General features: G+C 45.1%; 1 protein-coding gene across 1 annotated transcript in view; it reads right to left on the reverse strand.

The window, feature by feature from the left end:
- CACNG4 (calcium voltage-gated channel auxiliary subunit gamma 4) overlaps window positions 1-21,570 on the reverse strand; it is a 40,078-nt gene extending 18,508 nt beyond the window's left edge. Inside the window, exon 1 of the mRNA XM_086473717.1 lies at window positions 21,348-21,570. Within this exon, the coding sequence (XP_086329843.1) occupies window positions 21,348-21,570 (223 nt within the window). The remainder of the gene's footprint in view (window positions 1-21,347) is intronic.
- Window positions 21,571-25,142: the final 3,572 nt, after the last annotated feature.

Genomic DNA, 25,142 nt, shown 5'->3' on the forward strand with positions numbered 1-25,142 from the left:
GGAAGAGGGTGCCTTGGCAGCCAGGACGGTGTGTCCCTGGCTGTGGCCAGCCTTGTGGAGGAGCTGGGGCAGGCTAGTCTCACTGGGCACATGGAGCCGGGGAGGACAAGGATGAGCAGCTCTGGGGGACCAAGGGCCTGGGGGAGGAAGGCAGAGAGCAACGTAAGAAAGGAGGAGGAAAAGGAGTGCTTCGGGGCAGAGCGGGGGAGGAAGGGGAGATGGTTCACAAGGGAGGAGGAAAGGGAGCTTGGAAGAAAGTAGGAGGGAGAGAGAGCCGAGGAGGAGGAGACGGGAAGGTGGCCGGAGGTGAGGAGAGGGCCTAGGAGGAGCGCAGGAGCTTGGCAGATTGGTGGTGCCTGCGGAGATGGGGACCAGATGGCGACCTGGGTCCTCCCTGAGCAGCTCTGCCTGCATCCACAGCCCTGCCCGGCCGAAGAGCCAGTGCGCGTACTGCTGACAGAAGGCGAGGGGATGTACAAAGCCACTGCCTGATGAAAATTAAGAGCCTGAAACTTACAATTCCCAGGACTGATTTAAATTACTACAGTTAACAAATGACCTAATACATAAAAATGGAGACAGCTACCAAATAGATCTGTTTAAATGAACACATGCAGAAGAGATTTCATTTGGCTCCTGCACCTGAAACTTCTATTTCCTAATGCAAACTAAGAAGTGACAAATAAAAATGAGACTGCAAAAGCAGCATGACCTCTTTAAGCTTTAATTATTCATTAGAACTGTTTTCTTCTCTGCTGAGATTCAGAGCAACACATTTAAGTGGGTTCCTCTCAGGTTCATGGAAGATGTAACTGCATTGTTACACCTGCTAATAAATACAACGAAGCACAGTGGCCCAACAATATTTGTAGAAACAGGATTTGGAAAAATGTGTTTAATGAATCAGAAGTGCCTTAATCTAGTCAGTCTTGAAAAGCAAAGCATATCATGCAAAATTACAGTGCACTAAAGCACAGATGCATAAATATTTTATTGTTGAGATTTCTGAGTTTACTTTCAGTATTTCGTTTATTCAGTATATTGCGTTTTACTATGGAATGCCTCTACCTGCACTGAGGAAGGATAATGATGGTGGTAGCTTTGGACATTCCAATCTGGATCTCAGAATAGGTTTTAAATAATGTATCTGAGCGTCCCAGCCCTTATCAGCATCAGGCATATCTTTCATTGTAACTAGAAATGCTTACTGCTTTTTGCTGTCCTAGGTTGGCATGGAAGTCTGTGGGAAAGTTTATAGCTGGGAGGAGAAAACCAAGAACGTTTCCTTTTGCTGGGAAGACTGGACAAAAGACAGATCTCGCCTGTGCCAGCTGTTGTGCCATTGACTCCCTCACAGCCCTCCCTCATCAGTCCTTCATCTTTCTCCCTGCCCTTGTATAACAGCATCTCAGGGACCATACTTCCTCCCGAGTTTTGAAAGCAGGAGAGGACCAGTTTGTCACCACCTTGGTGAGATGTCCCGAGAGGTATGCAGCTCTGACCATCTGGGAACAGTGCCATGCACAAGGGGAGATTTACAGCTCCTCTCCCCTTCAGACACTTCATCTGGAGTGATGCAGTGCTGACAGCTCCTCATTTCCAGGTATTGCAAACTGCTTTTCCTCCACAGAAGCCTGTACAGGCTGTTTGGGGACCAACACGCCGAGCACCCCCCAGGGCAGCATCCCTGCAATGGTCCTGGCAGACGGGCAAAGGCAGCTCAAGGGCAGCTTTCCAAAACCCGCTTCTCTTAACGGGGCCATGCTCTGGTACTTACTCAATCTTTACAATTTGGTGATATGCTGCCAATTTATTTTTGCCAAGGAGACAAAAATACGTCTCTTCTTCCTACTCTCTTAGCCTATGAAAAATTGCAGTTGTATGCAAAGAGACTCTGTGTGTGTGTGTGTGTGTGTACATATGTGTGTGTATTTGGGAGGGGGGTGGGGAAAAGAGTTTCTGTTAACCTATTTTGTAGTTGAAAGTCTGCCTTGTAGCCAGGGAAGCAGTGTTTTCACCATGTATAAATTTGGCTAGAAAAGCCTTTGTGCAGAAACAGCAGCGTGTGCAGTGGGAATTGGGAGCAACTCCTTCAGCTGTTCCATGTCCCAGGTTCTTCTCTCCAGGATGGAGGCATGATGACTTTTAAATAATTTGGGGATTTATGGGTCAAAGAGCCATATATTAGCCAACTTGACTAATAATGGAAGAAGAGGAGAGGCATAATCCTTCTAAGGTGCGGACCTCTCTGTTTAAAAAGTGCTTCAATCTCCCCAAGGGCCAGAGAGACTCCAGGTATTTAACACGTTAACTTAAGTTACCTTTTAATTGAGCAAGACTCTCCCACAAAGCCATAGTTTGGGATTCTAGCTATGCTCTCTGAACGGTTTGGGTACTTTAAAAATCACCTGGTAAAAAAGCAGAGGGATTGAAGGCTTTTTCTAAGCTTCATAGCAACTTTGCAAACTGTATGCTTCAAAAAGGTGCATTTTTTTTTTTCCTCCTTCCCCTCCCTTTTCCACCAGACCTTGCATGACTTCAAGGCATCAAATGTTAATGAAAGTTTGCCAGGCTTCGAGGGCTGTGAAATGGAATTTAAAAATCCTGCACCATAGGATGGCTCTAAAAATACTCAGTGATGTCCAAATATCAACTGGCTCCAGCAGCTCACCTGCACACAGCGCTATGGATGCAGCAGGGCTTTCTCTCCTAAATAAGCTCTTGAGAAAGTTTGCCTAGTGACTGTAGATCACTCACGCTCCATAGACTGGATTCACCGGGTTATGTGCCAGCAAATACCTCCCGGAAAGCGAGGATCTGCTGTGTCATTTAACTCTATCGGTGCTGTGAGGGAAGCACCAGCATCCGAGGGGGAAGCACCAATGCCTGCCTGCTCTGCTGTGACTCCATCCAGAAGACTCATAAATGTGATGGCCCTCCTTCTGGATGAGCACAGCCTGAAACAGTGGCCCTGTGGGTTTGCAAAGCTGAGGTCTGATGCCAGCCCCCTCACCATCAGGGTCCAGCTCCTCATCTCTGCTCTTCAGCATCATTTATTGCCCAGGGCGCTGGGGTTTGTAGGCTGTGTTTCTACTTTTCAGGCATGGCAACACCTAAACCCCTCTGCAGACCTGCTCCTATGTGCTCTCGAGGAGGCGAGCCATATCCTCATGAGACATCAATGCTTTTCTGCAGCAGCTCCACATGCCTCAGGCGATCTTAGCTGATGCGTCCCGCTAACCCGTGAATACTCAATACGCCAGGTGCACCTTCATTGACTTCTGAGGGGCTCCAGCAGAGATACTGTCATTCCCTTGTGCTTTAAAGGTGTTTCTGTTGGATTTTTATTTTTTTCTGACAGCGCTCTCAAGGGTGGGAATCCAGGAGCTAGTTTTCCCCACCACAGAATCCTTTTTCTTCTCTGAGAAATGCAACACGCTTTCTCCCCGTGAAGCAAACGAGGAGCCTGAACACAATGATTTGGATCGTGACTTCAAGCACAATCTTGAATATGGTGTCTAACCCATTCCCATCACAGGAGAAGCCATGGGAGGCTGTGACTCAGCTGCTCCTCTGAGTCACGCAGCATGATGCTCCCCTGCTCTCAGGGGACAGCGCTTCACTGGTAGCCTCTATCGGCAACGAACTGCTCTCAGACCTCACTGGCTCAGGCCTTAATGAGGTGTCTGGACCCCAAATTCTGGCCATTCCCTGCTGACCCTTGTCAGGGGAGGGACAAGGGACACCGAGAGTGTGTCCCCAGCCTGCAGTGCCGGACCTCAGCAGGGTATGTGGTTCAGGTTTCATGTTCCCAGGCATGGGCAGGCTGCCTGGTCCCACTCCAGCCCTGTGCAAGTACATTGCGAGTCAGGCTCAAATTGCTATTTTTGAGCAAGTCACTAGAAATAATTCATGTACATGCAAGTTAAAATTCTGCTTAAAAATCACCCTCTGCCTGGGAAGTTTAAAAGCTGAGAGATGTACAGCAGCAGATACTGAATTTAATTTTACTAGGCTCTTTCCAGTTGTTATGGTAAGCTTAGATCCTCATCCTGCATTTCTTCACTTTAAGAATCTTTTCTCATGCAAATATCTCAAATTCTAGCACTGGCAGTACCAGCCGCACATGTAAGTGTTGTGAAGGATCTGCCCCTTGAACTGGACCAGGTAAAGTCTTGCACCAAACACTGAGACACATGATATTTCTTAAATGAAAGTTGAAGTAGTAAACCTTCTTCTTTTAAGGATTTCAAAATAAATTTCTGAATATTGAATTAATTTATTTGACATTGTGAACTGAGGTTCTGGAAAGCTGGAAGGTACAGGTTGGTGCGTATTAAGCGTGTGGGCAACAGCGCAAAAAGAAAATGCTTTTTCATCCATATGAGCTTCTGTAAATTGTATTCTATTCTTAGGAGAGTAAACATAACATAAAAAAAAAAATCTAATAATTCAAACCTTGCAAGAAAAGAGGTAGGAGCAATGGGAACCTCTGAAATGATAAATGTATGAATTTATTCCACCGCCACCGTGGGGTTTTAAATTAGTTTTATTTTTCTTTTATTTCTTCTTGTTGACAAGTTGGGTTGCATTGCTCTACAGTTATAATGTTTACAGATAAGAAAATCTTGAAGGTCAAAAATTCTGTTCTTAGTTATTCTTGTATAAGGTAATCTTCTTGTGCTGGTGACAGTGTGGAGTGATCTCATGTCGCCATGGGTACCTGAATCATACCTGTCTAATAGCAACATTCTCCATTCCCATCCCCTTAAGTTCTTGCATAGAAAAAACAAAGAAGATACCTACAAGAAAAGTTTCATGAGTGATGCAGATGGCGGACTGGAAGAAACACTCTTGTTTAAGAAGACTCACTGTGCCAGTGGTCTCTCATACTGCACCCACACGCAGTTGGGGTGATGAATTAGTTTGTACTTGACTGTGACCAGTAAGAATTTTGCCATGTGTGCTCCAAAACACAGACTGAGTCCAACGTGCTATTAGTGTTCGTTACGATGCCTACGTGTAGACATCAAAACTGCCAATGTTCCCCAAAGATGGGCAACTTTGTCCCCATGGCAGCCTTGAGCAGGGGGAGGCACAGCAAACTCAGCTGCAGCTGAGTGTGTTAGACCAGCATGAGGAAACTGGGAAATTGCTGAAATCCAGATTATGGGGGAGAAGTGAGACTGGCATCTGCCCACAGCTGATCAGGGCAGGGACATGGCAGGGAAGCACAGAAGTGCAGTGAAATGAAGGTGAGAAAAAAAAAGACAACCTTAATTACGCCTTGCCATGTTTCTGCAGGTTCAGTTCAGTGCTCTAATACCTGCTGGATGTAGCTTTCCTTGACAGTTTTGTAACATCTAAAGGAAATAAAAGAAAATTAAGAGGAAGCAAAGTGTACGGGCCTTGATCGTGAAACGGCTACAGCTCTTTGAATTTTAGCTTTTCTCCCTGCTACAGCATGAAAGTTTCTCGTCTCTGCTAGATCGTGCTTTGAGTCAATGTGGATGGATCACATGAAAGACCAGGAGCAACAGTTTCTAGAGGCTGACAGCATGGTTGTGGATCAAGACTTCTGCCTTTTTCTTTATTAATGGGAGGGACTGACGTCTAAATTTGGGTCTTTGCACTGGAAGTCTTGATGCAATCTCATGTTAAGGGGAAAAAGCCCCCCCAACAACAACAACAACAGGTAATCTCCAGGAAGGGGGATCAAGCCGTGCAAGCTGCACATTTTTCTTGCTAGCACGATTTCCTTTTTACCAAAACGTTTCTGACTCCAGTAGTACGCAGCAGCCAGGTGAACCAGAAACGTCAGCTGGAAGGGTTGGACCTGCAGTTTCTGGCAACAGGACAGTATAGTGGAAATCAGATACACCAGCTCGTACATACCGCCTTGCTGTGAATTTGGACTCTCCTTGCATTTCACTGATGTACAATCAATTTTCAGAATAAGTGCCTTTCTTTTACATGGTCAGGGGGCTTAATGAAACCCTGGAATAAATGGGCAGCTAACAATGGGCCAGCTTGGACCTTGCTCTAGTTAATTAAGAAGAGTAGCATCAGGGCTAAATTTGGCAAGGAGTGTTTAAGTGACTGCCTTCAGAGGCAGGGAAGAAAAACCCTTGCTTAGCTCACTGCATCCAGCTCTTCAAATGCAAATTAACCTGTCAACATCTGCATGCAGCCACACAGGACAGCTGCAAAAAGGAGCTCCCAGCATCCAGAAGAAGGGCTGGGAATGTTTAGTTCCAAACAGCTATTTTCTAAGATAATTTCTAGTAAATAAGAATACATTTAAAGTGGTAAACTGAGCATCTGCTACATGAAACGAATGGAGGACAGCATGTGAAAAGAAGCATATGTCAAGTATGCACTTCAGATGCATTGACTACTTGCCTCCAAAACAGAGAGAATTTAAACATATTTGCAGCAAACACTGAGAAAAAATTGGCTGTGCAGCCCAAAGAAGAGCTGCAATTAACTGCATAATTTAAGCCTGGCCATACCTTGCCTTTCCCGCAGTGGAAGAGAGCAGTTCATTGTATTTCGGTGCTGCCTGGCTTCTTTTACTGAGGCACATGTCGGGAATGCCAAGCCCAGATGGCTTTTGTTTGCAGCAAACAATGTCCCTTTACCAGTACATTTAGAAACTGAGCAAACCAAGTCACTACTGGAGCCAAATCATACCACAGTCAGTTCATAGGAGGGAAGATAAGAAAATACCCCTGTGCTTTTTACAAAGTACCTTATATGCCAGCAGAAGAGACGGTGACATCCTTACTTGGACTGATTCAGCAATGTGTACAGCAGGAACCGAGCTCCGTCGCTGGACGGGGATTGCTTGTGACTCAATCTCTTTCTCCAACACACTGCAGCTCAGGGACGTTGCATTTCAGTATTTCGTTGAGCCCACTGTCCTCAGACAAAATCTCTACTGACTTAACCGAAGTTCTTACTTACAAAACAAGTACAGGATAAGGTCCCTTCAGCAGGCAAGAGAAGGAGAGGCTGGATTTCAGTCTAAAGGGTGCAACTCTTCTTTGCGAAGCAGCGTGCAGGAATATTTCACTCTTGCTTTCAGTATAACAGGGCATACGACAAGCTCTGATGTCTCTTTTTCTTGTTAGGGGAATAATCCTACCAAACCTGGGACATGCGTGCCATCTGTCAACATGCTGAGGCTCTGCTAACTTTTTCGTTATGTAGCCCTGATCTCTGGGTGCAGCCATCTCCTACAGTCCCCTTAGGAGAGAGGGAAACCAGGATGAAAACAAGTCACCGGCAGCTTTTGCAGAAATCATTTTGCTATGATAATGCGATATAATAAAATAAATCCCACCATTATAAAAACCCATGGCTTGTGCCAACACTTTTACTTATCTGTAGGTTTTCAGCCTGAATCAGGGCTGAGGAAATAGCAAAGGTCTTTGACTCATTTGATAGTGTTGGGCTTTGCCCTATTCACCTCGGTGTACTCTAGCATCTTACTAACTAACACAAAATGAGAAGATGAAAGAGAAAAACCTCTGGAAAATCCAGAAACTTGCCAGACACAGCTGCAGTTCCCGGGGAGAACCTCAGAAAGGAGATATTGCCTCCTGGCCCTTCACAGCGCTTTCCCTCTTTCCTTGGGTTTACTTCAATATCTTTTCCCCCTGATCCTGGGAACTACAATTATGGAAGTGAAGAACCCCCATCGGAACAGCGGTGAAGTGACATGGCCCAGCAGCAGAGCTGGGGTTTTAATCCCTTGGCTGGCAGAGCAGCACAGTGTGCTATTGAGTGCATGTCCACCATGGCAACAGCAGTGGAGCTTCAAGAATTTGATTTCCACGGTGCCTCTGGGCCTTGTCTTGACATCTTCATTGTTCCACAGCAAAATAAATAAATAAAAATCCAAGGGTAGCATAAAGGCAGTGCAATATACGGAACTCCATAGAACAGGGTTACCTAATGGTTAATTTAGAAAGGAATAGATCATTAAAAACATATGAAGGTGGCTACATATTGATGCTGCATAAATATTTAAAGTGATGCCTCTCGTAAGGGCAGTGTTCCAAGCTACACCTAAAACAACATGTGCAAAGGAAAATTAAAAGAATATTTCACCATTTGCACTTGTTTAATCTGCCTTCAAAAGGCTTTTTCAGCCCAGCTACTGAACATTAGTATGGGAAAGGATATCAGACAAAACTCATTTTTGGTGTAATTCTACCAAAGTCAGCAGAGTTAAACTGAAGATGATTTTTCTGGCCTTTTAAATAGAGTGTAATTTTCTCCATGGGTAGTTATTAAACGCTATTGAGAAAGATTGCTACTGCTGTTGGAAAGGCTTTCTGGAGAGGTCACTCTGTCCCATGTGAATAGCACCAGCAAAAAAACCAGAAGGTTTGTAGTTTTTACAACTTGAAGAGTCCCTGGGGGCTCTAACCACACCACACATCAGTGCCTGACCCAAAGCTAAGAGCACATATCTATTCTGAGTTGAGATATCCTGGCTTGACATCCACTCCTACATTACAAGAATTCTGCCCGTAGAAATTGCTTAAAATATTGGAGGGGGCATTGCAAAAAATATCCATGTGGACATTTGGTCCCACCTCCGTCAGAGAGGACATTTTCCCTAAGTACACTTTCTGAGGCTCAACTGCTCTGTGTTGACATGTTGAGGCTGGTTAGGGTTTGCATCCCTTTCACCAGCTGTCCTAAGCACTGGTTGAGAAGGGCATTCCCCAGCCTTCTTATTTTGGACTCCGACTCCTGTAGCCTTGTCTGCACATGGACCAATTTGAAGGGCGCAAAAATGCCCAACCGACTACCTACTGCACATCCTCAAGGCATGACAGACACCTTCAGATTGAATGAGTCCTAGACTAAAAGGTTCCTATCCTGTTGGCCTTGGCAAGATCAGTGTCTGGGAGGGCACCATTGCTGTCAGCAGCTCTCAAAAGGCACCCCAAGGGTCTGGATCTCAAGTGGATGGCATTGTCCCCCACATGGAGCGCTGAGCCAGGTACCCAAATGGCATAGATGGGCAGGAGCCAAGACATAGCACAGCACTAACCTTCCTGCAAGTTGGCATAGGCAAGTCCCCACCCAGCACACACAATTCCAGAATTGCTTTTTCTTTTATTTAACCATTTTACAAAAAGCCTAACTAGAAAGACTCTTGGGATGAAAACGGGAACACATGAGACCTCATAATTTATATATGTATTAACTTCCCACTGGTGAAATTAAAATGCAAAATAGTATCTCTAAACAAAATTGTGAAGGTCTGTCCCTTGAGATGGTTAAAAATTAAATAGGCAAAGCATGTATCAGAGGACCTATTCTTACCCTCGTAGGACTTTGGGCTAGATCGTAGGTATTTTCTCTCTCTCACAGCTACAATGCTGAGCTCCAAGAAAGGATTTGTCTGTGCAATACAGTGAAGCTCAGCAATAATTACCCATTGTGCTATGTGATGAGCCATCCCTTTGGTTCTTCAGTAACCCGTGCACCTGGACTTTAACTAAAACCAAATAATATGCACAGAAAACATTTTTATGTAAGAGGAGGTGAACATCACTAAAAATCAGAGAGCCTTTGTATGGCATGCCAAACTGCTGAAGCGAAAAAATGTCTTCAGTGAAAGGGCTCAGATGTGAGCATGTTTCAGTGCACAGCTCCAGGAAAAACTCTGATAATAAATGTGAGCTTGTTATCGTTGCTTTTCAGTGGGAAGTAAAGCCGGAAGCAGGGTCGTGCTGGCTAATTGAAGCTTACATTTTCATTCAAGCACTGCATTTTAATTATAAACTGGTGACACAAGTGTCACTTAGTTCTTATCCTGTTTTAAGTGTGCATACGTATGAAAAAATATTTTCAGTTATTAATTTATTCTTGTGATCATATTCATTATCCTACATTATGTCTACCAGGCACGTGTCTAATGACATGTTTGATACACGCTAATTCTTATGCCTCTTCCAATACAGGGCTTACACACACATTTTAGGCTGAACATGGTGCCAGTTGGCCACCAAAACAGGTGCACATTAATGCTATAAAATCGGTATTAGGAACTGTGTACCCATATTCTGGCCAGCTGCAACCACTTGCTCAGCCCTCCCACAGCAGCGCAGTCATGCCAGAAAAAGGGATAACCTGTGGGAGTAGCTGCATCCAGTGCTGAAGCCCAGAGATGCTGACGGCGAGGTCCTGGCTGCCCAGGTCTGGCCCTGATCCTGAACCACTTGCCCTTCGTCCAGCTTCTGCGTGTGAGTGCCCCCCTGATCCTGCAAAGTCGAGTGTGTTGGCTCTTTGTGCAGCCAAAGCCCTGGATAAGACCTAGAATTCAGGTGGAAAATTTCTGGCCTGTTTTCCCTTCTCTATGGGGTTTTTCTGCTGTGTCCAAAGACTGTCTCCAGTTAGAACGCTGCCATTTATATAACAAAATTAAAATAAAATGAGGAAAAAGGTCACTGGGAATTGGCTACCGAGAGACACAAAGCGAGTCATTAAAAATCAGACCAGGAGTACAAGTAAAAACCAGGGAATATCCCTAGAAAGCAAGTTAGGAGGGTAAACCTCTTTCAAAGACATTGGATGGAATGGGATAGCTATGTTTTTCCCCTCTTAATTTGCTACCAAACTATAAAGAGGATTCTATTTTAATAAGCACTACTGTAGCGGGACATTGCAAATGAATTGTTTGAATGGCTATAATTAGAAGTGATACTGTGAATACAGCCCTAGCATTACTTCTAAATACTACAGGTTTTATTTCAAGTCTTGCATCTTTAAGGATCCCAAAGCATCTCCAAAACCATCTGTATTTGACAGTGCTCAAGGCAAGAGTAAGAGTACAGCAAAACGTGCAGAGCAAAGGAGAAACGCTTACCGACCTCTGAAGCAAACCTGCAGTCTATGGAGAAGAACCACAGGATGTTTAATCTCGTGGTTAGCAGAGAGTGGCATAGTCTTGGATAAATATTTTTGGAAACACCTAAGCAACTTAAAAAATTAAATCCTGTTGACTTCCAACGCAATGTAAGCTTCAAAGACAAACCTTCACTGGAAATACGGTTAGGGTTCATAAACCAGAGTCTTTGAAAAGACTACTCATCATCTCGGAGCATCTTTTGTCGACAGACAAAAATGTGTTTTCACAGCGGGCTGAGCTGGGGGGATGTGGACCAGCTCTGATCCAAACGCAGGGTGGGCAGATCCAAGCAGTGTGAAGCCTGAGCCAAGAAACTCAGCCTCTTGCCAGGTCTATTGGCTTGGGTTCAGCGCATGCATAAACGTAAAGGGGCTTTTGGACTGGGGCCGTCTGTGTCCTACCGGTCCGTCTGGAAGAGGCTGGTCTGTCTGCAAAGAGCACGCTGGTGAACCCAGAATTGCTGCAATATACAAATATGCAAATATGCAAATAACTGACGCTCTGCTGCCTGCCAGCAGGAGGATGAGGATAAGCATCCAACTGGTTAGGGCTAGCAACTCTAGCTTTAAGAAGCCATTTCCAAACTGTTATTTAGCTCCCTGATTTATTAATTAACATTTCATTGTGTCTAGGATAGCTCTGCTTGATCCTGACATCTTCCAACAGTTCCCCTAACAAAACCCAATGGAAATAGTATAACGATGTTGCTGAGCTCTAATTGTACAGAATAAACCACTGTCAGCTGGGTGCATGTCAGGTGGCAGAGTGGGACCAGGGGACATTAAATTTGGGAGGAAACAGATGGAGTCTGGGGCTCTTCCTCTGCAACTCACACTGGAAACCCAGTTCCTGAAGTTTTGGCAGTTCACAGTTGCCAACAAACACCTAACCAACATCAGCAGAGGCCCATCTGGACAATAACAATCTATTTTGGGCTATTTACTCCACTGGCTCAAGCTAGAGAGCTCTGTCCAGTGAGTCTGAGGGCTTCGACCCTATATGTCATGGTCCATGTGGATCAAAATGTGATGCAACACAACGCAACTTGCTGTTTCATCAGCTTGCTAAAAACAAACTAACACATAAAGAAACAAACTCTACCAATTTTGCATTAAAATGTATGCAGGTATGTAAAGGAGCATTGCTCTGGTTTACCTGTGTTTAGAAGATCCACTGGACAAAGATGATTAAAACCCACTATTGCCATCAGTGAGTCATATACAAAGGAATAACACTAACTTTTGTATCTGGCTACCTTTGAAAACTCAGTCTAAATAGTCACAAGGTCTTGCAGCGTTAAGAGTTTGCTATTTCATTTGCTTGTGGGCAGCTGAAAGCTGGGGGCTGAGCTTTAAAAAAACCCCAACAGCATGGCAATTCTTACAACAGAATTATCCAGTGTCTTGCTAATAGCCATCATTGATGTTCACAGAGCCATGACATAGGTATGCATAGCTCTAAGATAGGTATATGCAATAAGTTACATTTTAGATTTGATTATATTTAGGCAATGTACCTCTGGCAAGATCCTATTTCAAGTCATAATTGTGACATGTCAAGGTTCTTTTTTAATGCCTTGCAGCAACAAAAGATAAACTGTGCCTCTGGGATGCAAGTAAGACACAATAACAATCCTAACATTATTGAATGCTATATATTTGGACAGCAGAAAATATTCCGTCATCCACATTCTAGACAAAATTGCTTTTTTAAAAACGTATAAATGGGAGAAAACTGATCTGAAACCTCTGGTACAGAATTGGCAGTGACTTAAAAATGGCTATTAACTAAATCTGAAAAAAAACCCTGGCAGCTAAACAAGGGTGGTAATTCCTCACTGAACTGGGTACCTCTCCCACTCGAACAGGGGACGCTTGTTGCTTGTGAATATCATTGAAATATTTGGCATTATCAAGCTAATGGGACTGGCTCAGTGAGAAGCATTCAAAGGGCATAACTAAGTGGCACAATTCCAAAACAGCAATTAAAAGGCGGAATGCTTGAAAAAGAACAATAAAAGAGGTTAACTCATATCAGGACCTGGCAATTTGCACAGGAAATACTGTAATTCCATAACGCACTCTCCCTTGTTCGTGTCTTCGTATCCTTACTGCATATTTATAATCTAGCATTCCTTCACATACAAGGTTTGACAAAAAATGACTCAATTCTATTGAAGAAGATCTTACAGTGCTATTTGTAAAGTAAGCAGGAGCCTGGATAAATACGAGGGAAACAAAGTAAAACAGGTAGGGAAAAGTGAACCCAAACCTCATACCTTTTGATAAGTGTATGATTATACATTTTTCATTGACAGGCGGGTACAGAGATGCTCGAGAGTTAAGAAGAGAAATTTACAATCCTAAATTTTTACCTTGGTCAGTGTCTACCAGTTTTTTAAAGAAAGACTCTTGTTCTGACATTGAAAAGCTAATTTAGAAGGTATCTTTTTAGGAGAAGGAAAGTTATAACATTCCAGAATGGAGAGGCAAAAAGCAACGAGAACAAAGATGTTAAGACGACAGGATGCCACAAGAAGGAGAAGAAAGAGGGGCTGGACTATCTGCCAGGCTAAATGAGGAACTGCTTCAACACTTTCCCTGCATTTGACCCACAGCATGCAACAACTGGCAAAAATGCCCCCAGATTTGAAGGGAAATCTAGCTGTGATTCTGTAAAGTCTGTCTAGGCTGAACTATCCATCCTGCAGGCAGCTTGCCCTGAGGCTTGCTATTTTGAGATATTAGAGAGGCTGCTTATCATTAATATTATAATAAATCCCAATATAGAGAAAGTCACAATCTCAAATGTTGCTGTGGTCCCCAGAACCTCTGTGTGCCCCTCAAAACAGCCGAACAGCCACTCTGAAAGAAAAAATGAGAGTCGAAGCCCAGGACAGAGCCACCTTCCACTCTAAAATTTTGAAGATAAAATGAACTGATGTACTTTTGGAGTGGAGACAAAGAAAGGAAACAACTATCCGTTGAAAGAAGGGAGAGGACAAAATATATTGTAATTTAGCTGAGCAAAATATGCTGAAGAAGTGAGAGACTTTAGGGCAAGGCAGAAAACAGTGAGAAGCCCTGCACAGCACTGGAGCTGTCTACTGAAAACATCCTTTTGTTCTGAAGTCATAAATGTGTATCAGCCTCTCAGACATATGGGCAGTTGTGCATTTATCCTGTTTATTTTACTACTCCTGTGCATCCTGCCTTGCCATCTGTTGGTAAGAATTTGGATGCTGAACCATAAGTCTGCGACATAAGAAATACCAGTAAACAGAAATTTAAAATGAAGATAAGCACAAAGTAATGTTTGGAAGCAGGACCAGGTTTTCCGTTCAATAGTATGATTTATTTTCTGAGGTGAGTCTTGGCTCAGAAAAGAAGGACCAGCAGGAAAAGGCCCAATTGAAGGGACAGATCTACTATCCCTTCTCTTCTATTGGTTTCATATTGGCATAATTCCACTGCCTTCCTAGAAAGCAGTTAAATTTACGTAGGTGGAGAATCAGGCTTAATCCTGTCCCTCAAGGAAGACATGCTTAAACACAAAATATTGCATGTATAAAACATAAGTTGCAAGCAAAATGCTTCAAACCGTTAAAGTAGTGTTCATGCACCTTCCCTGAGCTGGGCAGCCCTATCGCCGTGTCTCAGTTTCTCCACACCTTCTTTTCCCTTTTATTATTAGTATGAGGGGACAGTGAGTGGGAAGGAAGCACAGTTACCCCTCCTAGTCAGGGGCAGAAAGATAAAGTAACTGGACCTAAATCAGGCAGGAAACCCAGCGAAAGCCCAGACCCACAAGCCCATCTGTCCTCCTCCTCCCTCTCCATTTCCAGTTTGGGGATACAGAAATTACTGCTCAGCTTTTTGACACACAAATCACACAGACACCAACTAAATACCTGGGTGCTGAGAGGTATAAATAACACTCAGTACTAAGTACTCCTACCTCCTCAAAAGAATTAAAAATGAGATGAAAGCACTGGCCTCCCCTCCTATTTTTTTTTCTGTTTCTGTAAAGATACACAAGGCTAGAGAATGGAGATATCAGATACACCCACCTTCTCCCCCAGCTTTTTATGGAGGTTCATGTGTTTCACACCTGGCAAGACTCTGACCAAATCTACAAGTTAGACGGCACAATCTGGGAAGAAGTAACACAGAGTGACCCAACAAATGGGACAGGATCCACCAGAGAAATAATTACTGTGTTGAAATTTCACAGGAACAAAAAAATACTTGGTCGTATTTGCCTGTTTAACCAGTTTACACTGGTGAGGTTTAGTAGAGCTTCCAGAAGGCGGGGTGAGCCCTGACCAGGTGCAACGGCTACAAGCTCCTGCCGGTATCTAAAAAGAGTAATAAAAGCCCCTGGCAGAATCATAGAACCACAGAATGGTTTGGGTTGGAAGGACCTTAAAGATCGTCCAGTTCCAACCTCCCCGCCACAGGCAGGGACACCTTCCACTAGACCAGGTTGCTCAAAGCCCCGTCCAACCTGGCCTTGAATGTTGAAGGTCAGTTAAAGGTAATGGCTACTGGAAGACACCCAAAGACTACATTACATTGCATTGCAAAGGTCTCCACGAACCCGCAGATTACTTGCTATGGCTCTGACAGATACTACCACAAATGCCATCTGCCAACCACCTACAATACGCAGTATAACTATATACAGAATAAAAAAGTAACTACAGCACAACACAGCCATGGGTATCCCATTTGTATAAGCCAACGCTTCCTTGACTCTTCACAAAACATTTCTAAAACCTAGGTAAGATTAGTATTATCCCCATTACATCTTACACAGATGAAGAAGCTTTACAGCTGGATTACAAATGTGCTTTTATTGGTTTACAGCCTTTGGGGAGGATCGCTAATGCACAGAAAAGTCTTTGGGTTCTAAGTTTTGCGTTGGGATATCTGACATGCTGAGAGCTATGGAGAAAAAAACCAAAACCTTCATGTAGCCTGATAGCTCCCTACTGGCTATATAGTAGATCGAGTTCAAGAAAGCAAATTAATTCATTAAAGCGACATATATTCAGTCAATTAGCTTCAGATCCCTGTTTCACAGAGCGTCTCAGGAAGAATGGATGTTTTGTTCCATCAAGACAGTCATTTGAGTCCCTCTGTTACAGATGTTCAAAGAGGTGCATTTAGGAGATCCATGCTTTTTTTTTTTTTAATTTGAGAAGACAATAGATAATGCCTTAACCCATCTTCTGCTGACAGTCCCTCCAGTACAAAATATCCCAGTATTTTAAAATATGTTATACGATGGACAATATTTCGAAGAGATTGAACTCTGCATCCCTAAAGATTGCTCCAAATTCAGAAACTCTCTCTAGCAAATTGAATGCTCTTGAAAAAAATTAACCTAAAAAGGCTGTCAAAAATCACTCCATCAATTGCTGGCAAAACTGCACTGCTTCAAACACTGTTGCAAAGGTGATGTTGGAGCTCTAAGAATTGCTTTTAAAAACAGAGTGTAGCACAGGTACTTTCTCAACAGATGTCTTACCAAGGCAACAGAGATGGCCTGAGCACAATGTATGGAAAGAAAGAATGGGCTGAATCTCAGAAAATGTGTTTACATTTGATCTGAAAGAGGTCACAGATGAAAGTTCACTCTTCAGGATCTATAATGCATGTTCAAAACACATATATATTGTCCTAGAAACAGGCTATGGCATACACAGCAAAAGTTTTTCATAGCAGAGACTCCCATTTGTGTATTCTCCATTTGCAGCTACCTTCTTTCATAGTGTGAGAGCTCTCTTGCTTGTAAAGACTGAGAAGACCAACCCTCTTTTAACATGCCTGTGGACAGAACCTCTAAGGCAGGTCATGTCTGACATTAAAGTGAAATAACATTTGCTCTTTGACAAATAAAACTTTGGCAAGAGCATTTGAATATAAAGTCTGCATTGTTTTTAGTTTATTATAAATCGTGGTGGTGCTAGGCCTTCATAGCACTGCTTTGAGAATACTAAAGAATATCCATTCTTTCTGGATGAGCCACGAATTTGCAGTATTGATGGATGGCAGCCTTCCTTTATTTGCTTGCCTCAAACATTTGTATAAGCATTTTTATTTTGTTTTCAAGAGTATCCATGGAAGCAGCGCATGCGCGTGCCGCAGTCCCCATGTTTGTGCGCATTCATCCAGACCGGAAGACTCGCAAATAATTGTGCAAATACGTGTTTGTGCAAGTTTTCAAGTCCTAAATGATTTACTCGTTCCTTCCTTCCAGTTACACATGTTCCAACCACCCAGTCAGGAAAGACACATGGTTCCACGTGAATTAAATAACCAATTGCACCACTTGAAAAGTAAATGGCAAACAGGGAATACTAAAAGCAGTAGACACAATGGGTTCAAAGAAATTCATATGCTGAAGTGTTTAATAAAATACTATTTGAATAAATTTAAATTACAAGTACATTACTTGATTTCGTATCTTGATGTCACAGAGCCTGCAGAGCTCTCTATTGTGAGCTGTCCTATTAACTTCAGCACGATTGTTCACCAAGATAAGCAGTTTCAGTGGATGAAGTGGTGTTTTTAAAAATCTTTTTTTTTCTTTCTAGGCAAGTATTTTAATAGCAGATCCTCCTTGTGAGTCAGACTGTGCAAGGCTTACATAGTTGTGCTGCACATTTACCATAGGAATAGGGACTGCTGGAAAATTATGGTGGTTTAATCTCTCTTTCTCAGGTTAGCCTGACCACGAAATGATTATTCATAAGACGCAGCATTTGCTGTGTTTGCAAGACTCTGCTCTGCACCATCTTGACAGGGACCCACAGCTTGTGACAACTGCCACAGCTCGAGCGTGGATATGGGACATAACAGCAGCCACTTGAAATGGGGCCGATTTGCTCTTGTTACTAATCTGCGGGCTGGGGTGCAGATTTCAGGTGTGGATGGCTGCACAGGGGCTTCGTCAGAAACTTCTTTCTCCAGTGACAGTTTAACTTCAGCTGTCAAAACTGCAGTTATCGTAGCTGCTGTGGCCCCAGAAAACCAAAACCCAGCTTTGCCAGGGAGCCCCTGGGCCATTTTGCTGCAGAGGCTCAGTCGAATCGCATCCACTTCTGCTACACGCACATCCATACCAAGAACTATTTTAAACAGTTTCCTACCTAAGGCAACTACCTTGGATATAAGTTTTGAAAATCCATGCAGAAATACTGCTATTATTTAAAAATCCACTCAATGAGCCTCCTACCTCCACCTTTGACAAACATGCTAAAAGAACAAAATTGAGATTATACAGACAAGAGTTTGACTGATGTATCATTAACGCTGCTTCTTGAGTGACTAAGCTCCATTGTAGTATCAACTACTAGTACTGAAACATGATTTCATCCCCAAGACAACTGCAGCTCCCAACAAAGATAATATGCTGGTTCCCTAAACTGTATCACTCCAGTGATCATTATGATGCTAATTAGTTTTCTCAAAGAAGAAAACCAGGAAAACATTGAGGAACACCTAATAATTTGATTAAAAGGTTATTCTTTTCCATTCTGTTTCAACAATTTTGTTTGAAATCTTGGAATCGGGGATACTGAATGGGTGATTGTTCAAAATTCAGCATACAGGTCACTTTATGGATACAGTTGAGAAGCATTTCAATGGAAAATTTCAATTGACCTGAAATTTACTCCGCAAAACGCTTTATTCATGTCGAAAAGCAATTTCAGAGGCTGTTTAAGGTATTTTCAGCTTTTGCACGTTTGCATCTGAGATTTGTCTTTTTGAGATAAGAGTGAAATGCTGCTTAAGACCATTAAAATAAATTAAGTAGGTTTTTATAATTATTACTGCAAAACACAAAAAGAGTTCTAAAAATAGGTTTGAAGCCAGACCACTTAATCACATATAAAAAAATCTACAACTGAAATTATTTTCTTGCTGTGTATCTCCTCAGTGTTGCAACTCAGATGCTGATTTTACTAAAAGACCCTCTACTCTGAAGGAGTGATGCTCTGAAGCAATCGAGGGGGTGTTGTTTTAAATCAGCTTCTAGAAATCGTTTTATTGTTTTATGAAACAAAGCAACCTTTCCATGTCAAAATCAAAGTCCCGTGATATGGTTTAAAACATGAATATGTTAATGTATCTATAGATTTTATCTTACAAAGACAGAACATACTGAAAATGTAGGAGAGAATGTAGCCTCTGTTCCTCATATCTGTGAACAGATGACAGCTTTCCCAAATTGTCCATTCTTAGCACATATTTGACAACTTTAAAATTTGTAACTTTGTAATTTGATTATGAGCATTTGAATTTTAAGCAGAGCAGCTCAATTGCTGTTGATAGATGGGTCCCCTGAATTGATGAGGATTCAAGGTTCACTTGTACACAACGGCTGGGTGTAATTCTTCAGCAAATACCCTTGCAAACAGAATGTGCTCAGGAAGGCACAGGTGCTGCCCCAGTGACGCCATGAGACTGGTGGTCAGCCAGCATTACTGGGCACTGTTTGCACTGATGCCCATTTCTCACGACTTCACTGACTTTTTTTTTTTTTTTTTTTTTTTAATAATAAAGTTCTGACACAAGCCCAGTCGAAATCAAGGCAAAAATTCCACCAGTTTCAGCCTAAGCTGCCCTTCATTTCTGTGAATGAGACTCCTGGAGGACCATACAGAAATCCCAGCTTCAGGAAACTCAGGGATTTCTCCCAGAGACGACAGGCCGAGTCTAGCAGAGCAAGCGCTGCAACTCCCTCAAGATGCAAACAAACTTCTTTTCCATGGAAAACGGAAGCTGAAGACACTAGAGCAAGCTTGGTGAAGATCACAAGATTCAGTTCAAGCGGAGGATGCTCAGCATCTCTCAAGCAAACTCAGGAGCTCTCAGATGCAAGCCCTCACTTTTCCAGGTGTCATAAAAGCCCATACCGAGAGTTAGATTTCCTTTAGGAGTCATAAAGCCAAGCATTATTGTTACCCGTGAACCTTCACATTTCAGTAATTCTTTCTCTCTTCATTGTCTAAGAATATTTTCTTCTCCTACAGCTATTCTGTGTATGCTATTACTGTGTAGCAAATCTGATATTTTAAGAGAAAAATTATGTTACACCCTAGCCTTAAATGGTTAGCAAAAGGAGAAGATGAGAACAGACATGAGGATGAGGTGCTTCTACCATGCCATAGCTTTGTCTGGGGAGAAAAATACCCTCCAAATACAGCTCCTACACTCCGAACTATAGCTGGGCTCATCTGGGCTGAGCTGTCTGTCAGTTAGAATAAACCAGGAAACCAGGTTTGCAAAGTTCATGTGTGCTAAGTTGTGCTGATAGAATTAGGTGCACCGAAGCCGATATGCCAAGTGCATTACTGTGGGAAGAAAGACTCCAGCGTACCCCCGCCCCCACGAGCCACAAAGCAGCTCAGCAAAAGTCAACAGCTTTCCTCTACGCTCTCCCTTTCCTCCAGCAGCGCCGAGGCTCTGTTAGCTGATCGCGCGGAGGGAACAGACCCAGCAGGTGAGGGGGTTCAGAGCCACCGTGGCCCTGGCCCCCACTGCCAGCGCACGGCGCGTGTCCCTTTCCTGGGGATGTGCTGGTTTCCCACGGCCGGAGCTCCATGCCCTCGCCTGACAGATGTTGTTTCCCAGCTGGGCTTTCCGATCCGCTACGCCAAATCCTTTAAACACCCATGTGTTTCTTTGTCCCGGTAGTTACCCGCCGCGCCTTCTCTACAACTCCATTTTCAGAGAGGGAGCCACATGCTTGGCTTCTGCGGGGAACGGGGTGTCCTGCTACCCATCTCAGCCACTAAAACACGCACATTTTTATTTGTTCATATACTCAGTCTGACCCTCGGGCTGTATTAAGTAACCCTGAGTCCACGCTGAAGCGCTTGAACAGTAGCAACAACACCTTCCACCGGGTTCCCGGTGTCTCTATCTGAGGGTAGACGGGGAGGAACTTGGCTTTCCGCTGTCCTGCCCGAGCCCCAAAGCCCCTGAGGCCAAAGCCCCGGGGGTCCCCCGCCCCGAAGCCTGCAGGGCTCAGATACACCCCAAAGCACCCAAAACCCCCGAACCCACCAGGAGCCCCACAAAGCCCTGAAGCCCCCGTGGGGTGGTCGGGGGTGTGGGGGTGCCGCGGAGCGAGGTCGCCCCCCTGGGCAGAGGCTCCCCCGGGCAAAGCTCCGCATCCCGCCGCCCGGTTCCCATGGCAATCTCGGAGATGCCGGTTGCCACGGTAACGCCATCCTCCTCCTCCTCCTCGGCCGTGTCCGAGGCAGCGGCGCGGCTCCGGCTCCGGCTCCGGCTCCGGCTCCGGCTGGGCTCTGCCCGGCGGCCCCGGGCGCGCAGCCGGTCCCCTCCGGGAAGTTGCTTCCCCCCCCGCCTCCCCACCCCGGCGCGGCCCCCCCCGGTACCTTCGAGGCAGCAAATCCTCCAGAGCCCCGAGTGCGTGAGGTCGCCCCGCGCCCGCCGCGGCGGCCCCTGCGCCTCGTCCGTCGTGATGTTGGTGCCGTTGCAGATGTGGGCGCTGGAGTAGAGCCAGTAGTCGGTGCCGATGGCGATGGCCATGAGGCTGAAGGCGGCGAAGGCGCCCACCGTGGTCAGCAGCATCTGGACGCCACGGTCACACCACACCATGGTGCTTCATAGTCCCCGCACGGGCGCGGGGGGCCGCACGACACCGCCCGGCAGCCGCCGCCGCCGCCGCCCGCGGGAGGCAGCCGAGTCACGGGGCGGGGGGCGGAGGCGGCGGCGGCGGGGGCGCGGCGGGGCGGGGGGGGGGGGGGGTGGTGGTGGTGGTAGGGGGGGTGGGAGCCGCTCGCCGCCGCCGCGGGGCCGGGCTCCGCCGCCAGCCGCGCCCCGCCGCACCGCCCCGGCGGAGGGAGGGAGGGAGGGACGGAGGGAGGGGCCGCGGACCCGCCCGGGTACCGGGGTGGGTGGGGGCGAACCCGCCCGACCCTCGACGTGCTGCCGCCCTGCCGGGGAGAGCCCGGCCCGCAGCCTCCGCCCGGCCCGCAGCCCCTCGCCCCGCAGCCCCTCGCCCCGCAGCCTCCCCCCGGCCCGCAGCCCCCGGCGGGGCTCGGGCATCGCTTTGTTCGTTGGCTCCCGGTGGGCTCCGCCGGCGGCGGGAGCGCGGTGCCGCCTCTGAAGCGGCAAGTTCGCGGGGGACGAAGGTGGGAGCGGGTGGGTGTCCGGCTCTCGACCCTGCACACGCCAGAGCCCGGCCAGAATTTGCTCGGAGAGCAGGAGGGTGTTGCCCATCGAAGGGGTGCAAAGCTCCGCACCTTCCCTGCTGGCTCTCGGGTGGGTTACGCACACCTGCCTGCTGCTGCACCGGCTGCCCTGGAAATCGCCGTAGAAACGGTGCCAAAGGCAGTGGGGACAAGGTGCTGCGAACCCGAGGAGGGGGCCCACATCGTCGGGGAGGCAGAGCAGAGGAAACGTGGGGGTTTAGCCATGGTTTCCTCCCGCAGCCTCGCTCTGCGATGAGTTATGCAAGGAGGCTGTAGGCAAGGATTTGGGTTGCTGGGTTCCTCCTGTTTGGAAGGGGATGGAGAGAATCCAGCACCTGAAAATATTTTCCTTTGGAAAACCAAGGGGAGAAATATCTACACCGTTTTTTATCATGTTATCCTGCCTTCCACCCCTGACTCTCATCACGGCGAGTTGACAAGTCAGTCCTGCCTCCACCTCACTGGAATGACAAGCCAGATGAATGGGAAGCCTTCCTGATCAGCTAATGCATTTGTGTGGAGGGAACGTGGCAGCGCACCAGTTTTATGTATATGAATTAGGGAGTGGGAGGACAAGAGCTACAAACCTCGAGAAATACAGCGCTCTTCCCGAGCAGTGCGTGGATGGCTGCAGGTGCTTGTGTGACTCCACTGCTCGGCATACCAACGCAGAGATGCTGTTCAGCTGCTCATCCTTTTTGTAAAAAAGCAAAAGAAAAAAAGCAAACACAAATTAAAACCTGGTCTTTGTTTCACACAGACCTCGCCAAATTGCTCAGACATGAAGCCTGTAAGCATAGAAGAGCTCCGAAGTTAGGTGCTTGGTTTAAGCATCTAAATTGTGCTTTTCTTTTCTGTTGTAGCTGGTAGGTCTATCAGTGCCTTTGCAAAAATCACCTTCTAAATGAATGTCTCCATTAGGCACGGGAAAATGAAGTCAGGTGAACTCAAAAGCAGAGTGAAGCCTTGTTCAAAAAAACTGGATAGAGCATTTAAGTTTAATGAGGTTCAACAAACTTCTCATTTAAAATATATGTTTGCACCTCTGGGCTTTGGGGGTTTGGACAGAGTGGGAAAATGAGATACTGAAACAGCAGGAGAGAAGCTATTTCCATAGCTTTTTAAACCGATCGAGCCTTAATTAATATTATTTATTTGTATTACTGTATTGCCAAGAGAGCTGCTTACAGCTGGATCTCCACAGCAAGGATCAGGGGAAGGGCTGGGTGGGCTGTAACCAGAGCAGGGCTCCCGCTCGGCACAGAATTATCCTCCTCAACTGCTCCCAGTCCAGATGGGCATCAAGAGAAGGGATGAACAGCAGTGGGTCTGGGGGGTTCTCAGCAGCCTCTGCCAGCAGAAAGGGGACACAACTGCAGGTTTTCCACGGGCTCAGAGCCACCAACCCTGCGGCAACCCTCCTATGTAGACCTATTGATTGTGTACGGTAACACTACATTAACGGAATTTGTTAATGAAATCTCTTGCTCCTCTTCCTCCCCCTGCATTTAACATATTTTTGAAATAAAATCTCTTGCTCCTCTTCCTCCCCCCACATTTTTGCAAAGAAAATGTCTGTCTCTGTTTCTACCGCCCTGTGAGAAACAACTCAGGCTCCTAAAGAGTTACAGAGAAGCATCCAAGGCAGACAATCATTTTCTGCCCAAGCTATCTTCTTTAGTTTAAAAATGTTCTCTATTCTTTTGAAATGCATGAAGTAGATTGTGGGAGAGCTAATATTATATTCCACTACTGAAAGCTGGTGGAGTATTTTACATTGATGTCTGGCTCTAGTGATTTTCTAAGGATTTTGAATTCATTAAATCCAACCATTGAATAATCTCCATTCGTGGCGGAAGGAAGGCAAAAGTGCTTACGCTCTTCAGTAGCAAAAAAGCATGTAGTCTTTTCTTAAATGCGAAAGCTATCTGACCCACTATATGTAGTAAAGGTTGCCCATCGTGTAACCTTTGATTTGCAGACTTTGCTTATGCTACAGCTTTGTAATACTGCCATTGAATGGAGCAGAAAAGCAGCCTTGGCAGGGTGTTTTGCACTGCAGTAGCATCCTCCGTCCTCAATCAGAATTAAGACCCAATTGTTCCAAGCTCAGACCAGAGACAGAAGCTCACGACGATCAGAAGAGAAAGCCCCACAGCTTCTCCCTGTAATTCAGCCCTCTGCCCCCGACAACTCCGTGCAAGGGCGAGTGCCCAAACACAGAAATATTTTTTACACTGGAGAAACAGAAACTTGAAATAGAATTGTTTTGATTCCTTGATGTTGATGTTCAAAGCTTTAAACGAAATCCCATGCATGATCATTTTATTTCTGAACTGAATAACAGTCGCTTTGGAGATGAAACTTTGGCTTTAACTGAATTCAGTGAGAGCTGTCACTAATAAAACCCTGTCCCAGAGACACCACTGGTATCAGAAGAAAGCTGCAAGATGTTACCATTTAGCATTACTACTTCTGCTGCGAAGTGTCAAACACACTGACTGTAATAGATTATGCTTTTTTTTTTTAGTCTATCATCTAGAAAAATAGCACTAGAACGTCACTAAAAGAAACTTCTGGAAATTGCTCAAGAAAAACTCAAGAGAGTTCTTTCTCATAATGAAAATTATCACTTCAATTAAACAGAGCTTTTGATGTAGATACAGTCTAACAGTCATCAAAGCCTGAAACAGATTATTTCATCCTCTCTTGTCCTTTCTCAGCTTTTAGCTCTATGCATGTGAGAATGAATTTTAGCATCTAGGAATGTCCTGAAGCTATAAAGACATCTATATAACTGACTATTGTAATCTCCTATGGGTCTTGATAGCTTTCCTATCTAATTTGATGCTGATATTAGGAAAAAAAATAATCCTGACCCACCGACCCACCTATTCCTTCTATTATCATTCATCACATACTGCAAGGACATAGCGTCTTTCACTGCTGAGGAACCCACTGTGTGCGGATGGTCTG

This window comes from Leptosomus discolor, chromosome 15 (genome assembly GCF_034619465.1).
Source record: "Leptosomus discolor isolate bLepDis1 chromosome 15, bLepDis1.hap2, whole genome shotgun sequence".
In the NCBI taxonomy this organism is placed as follows: domain Eukaryota; kingdom Metazoa; phylum Chordata; class Aves; order Leptosomiformes; family Leptosomidae; genus Leptosomus; species Leptosomus discolor.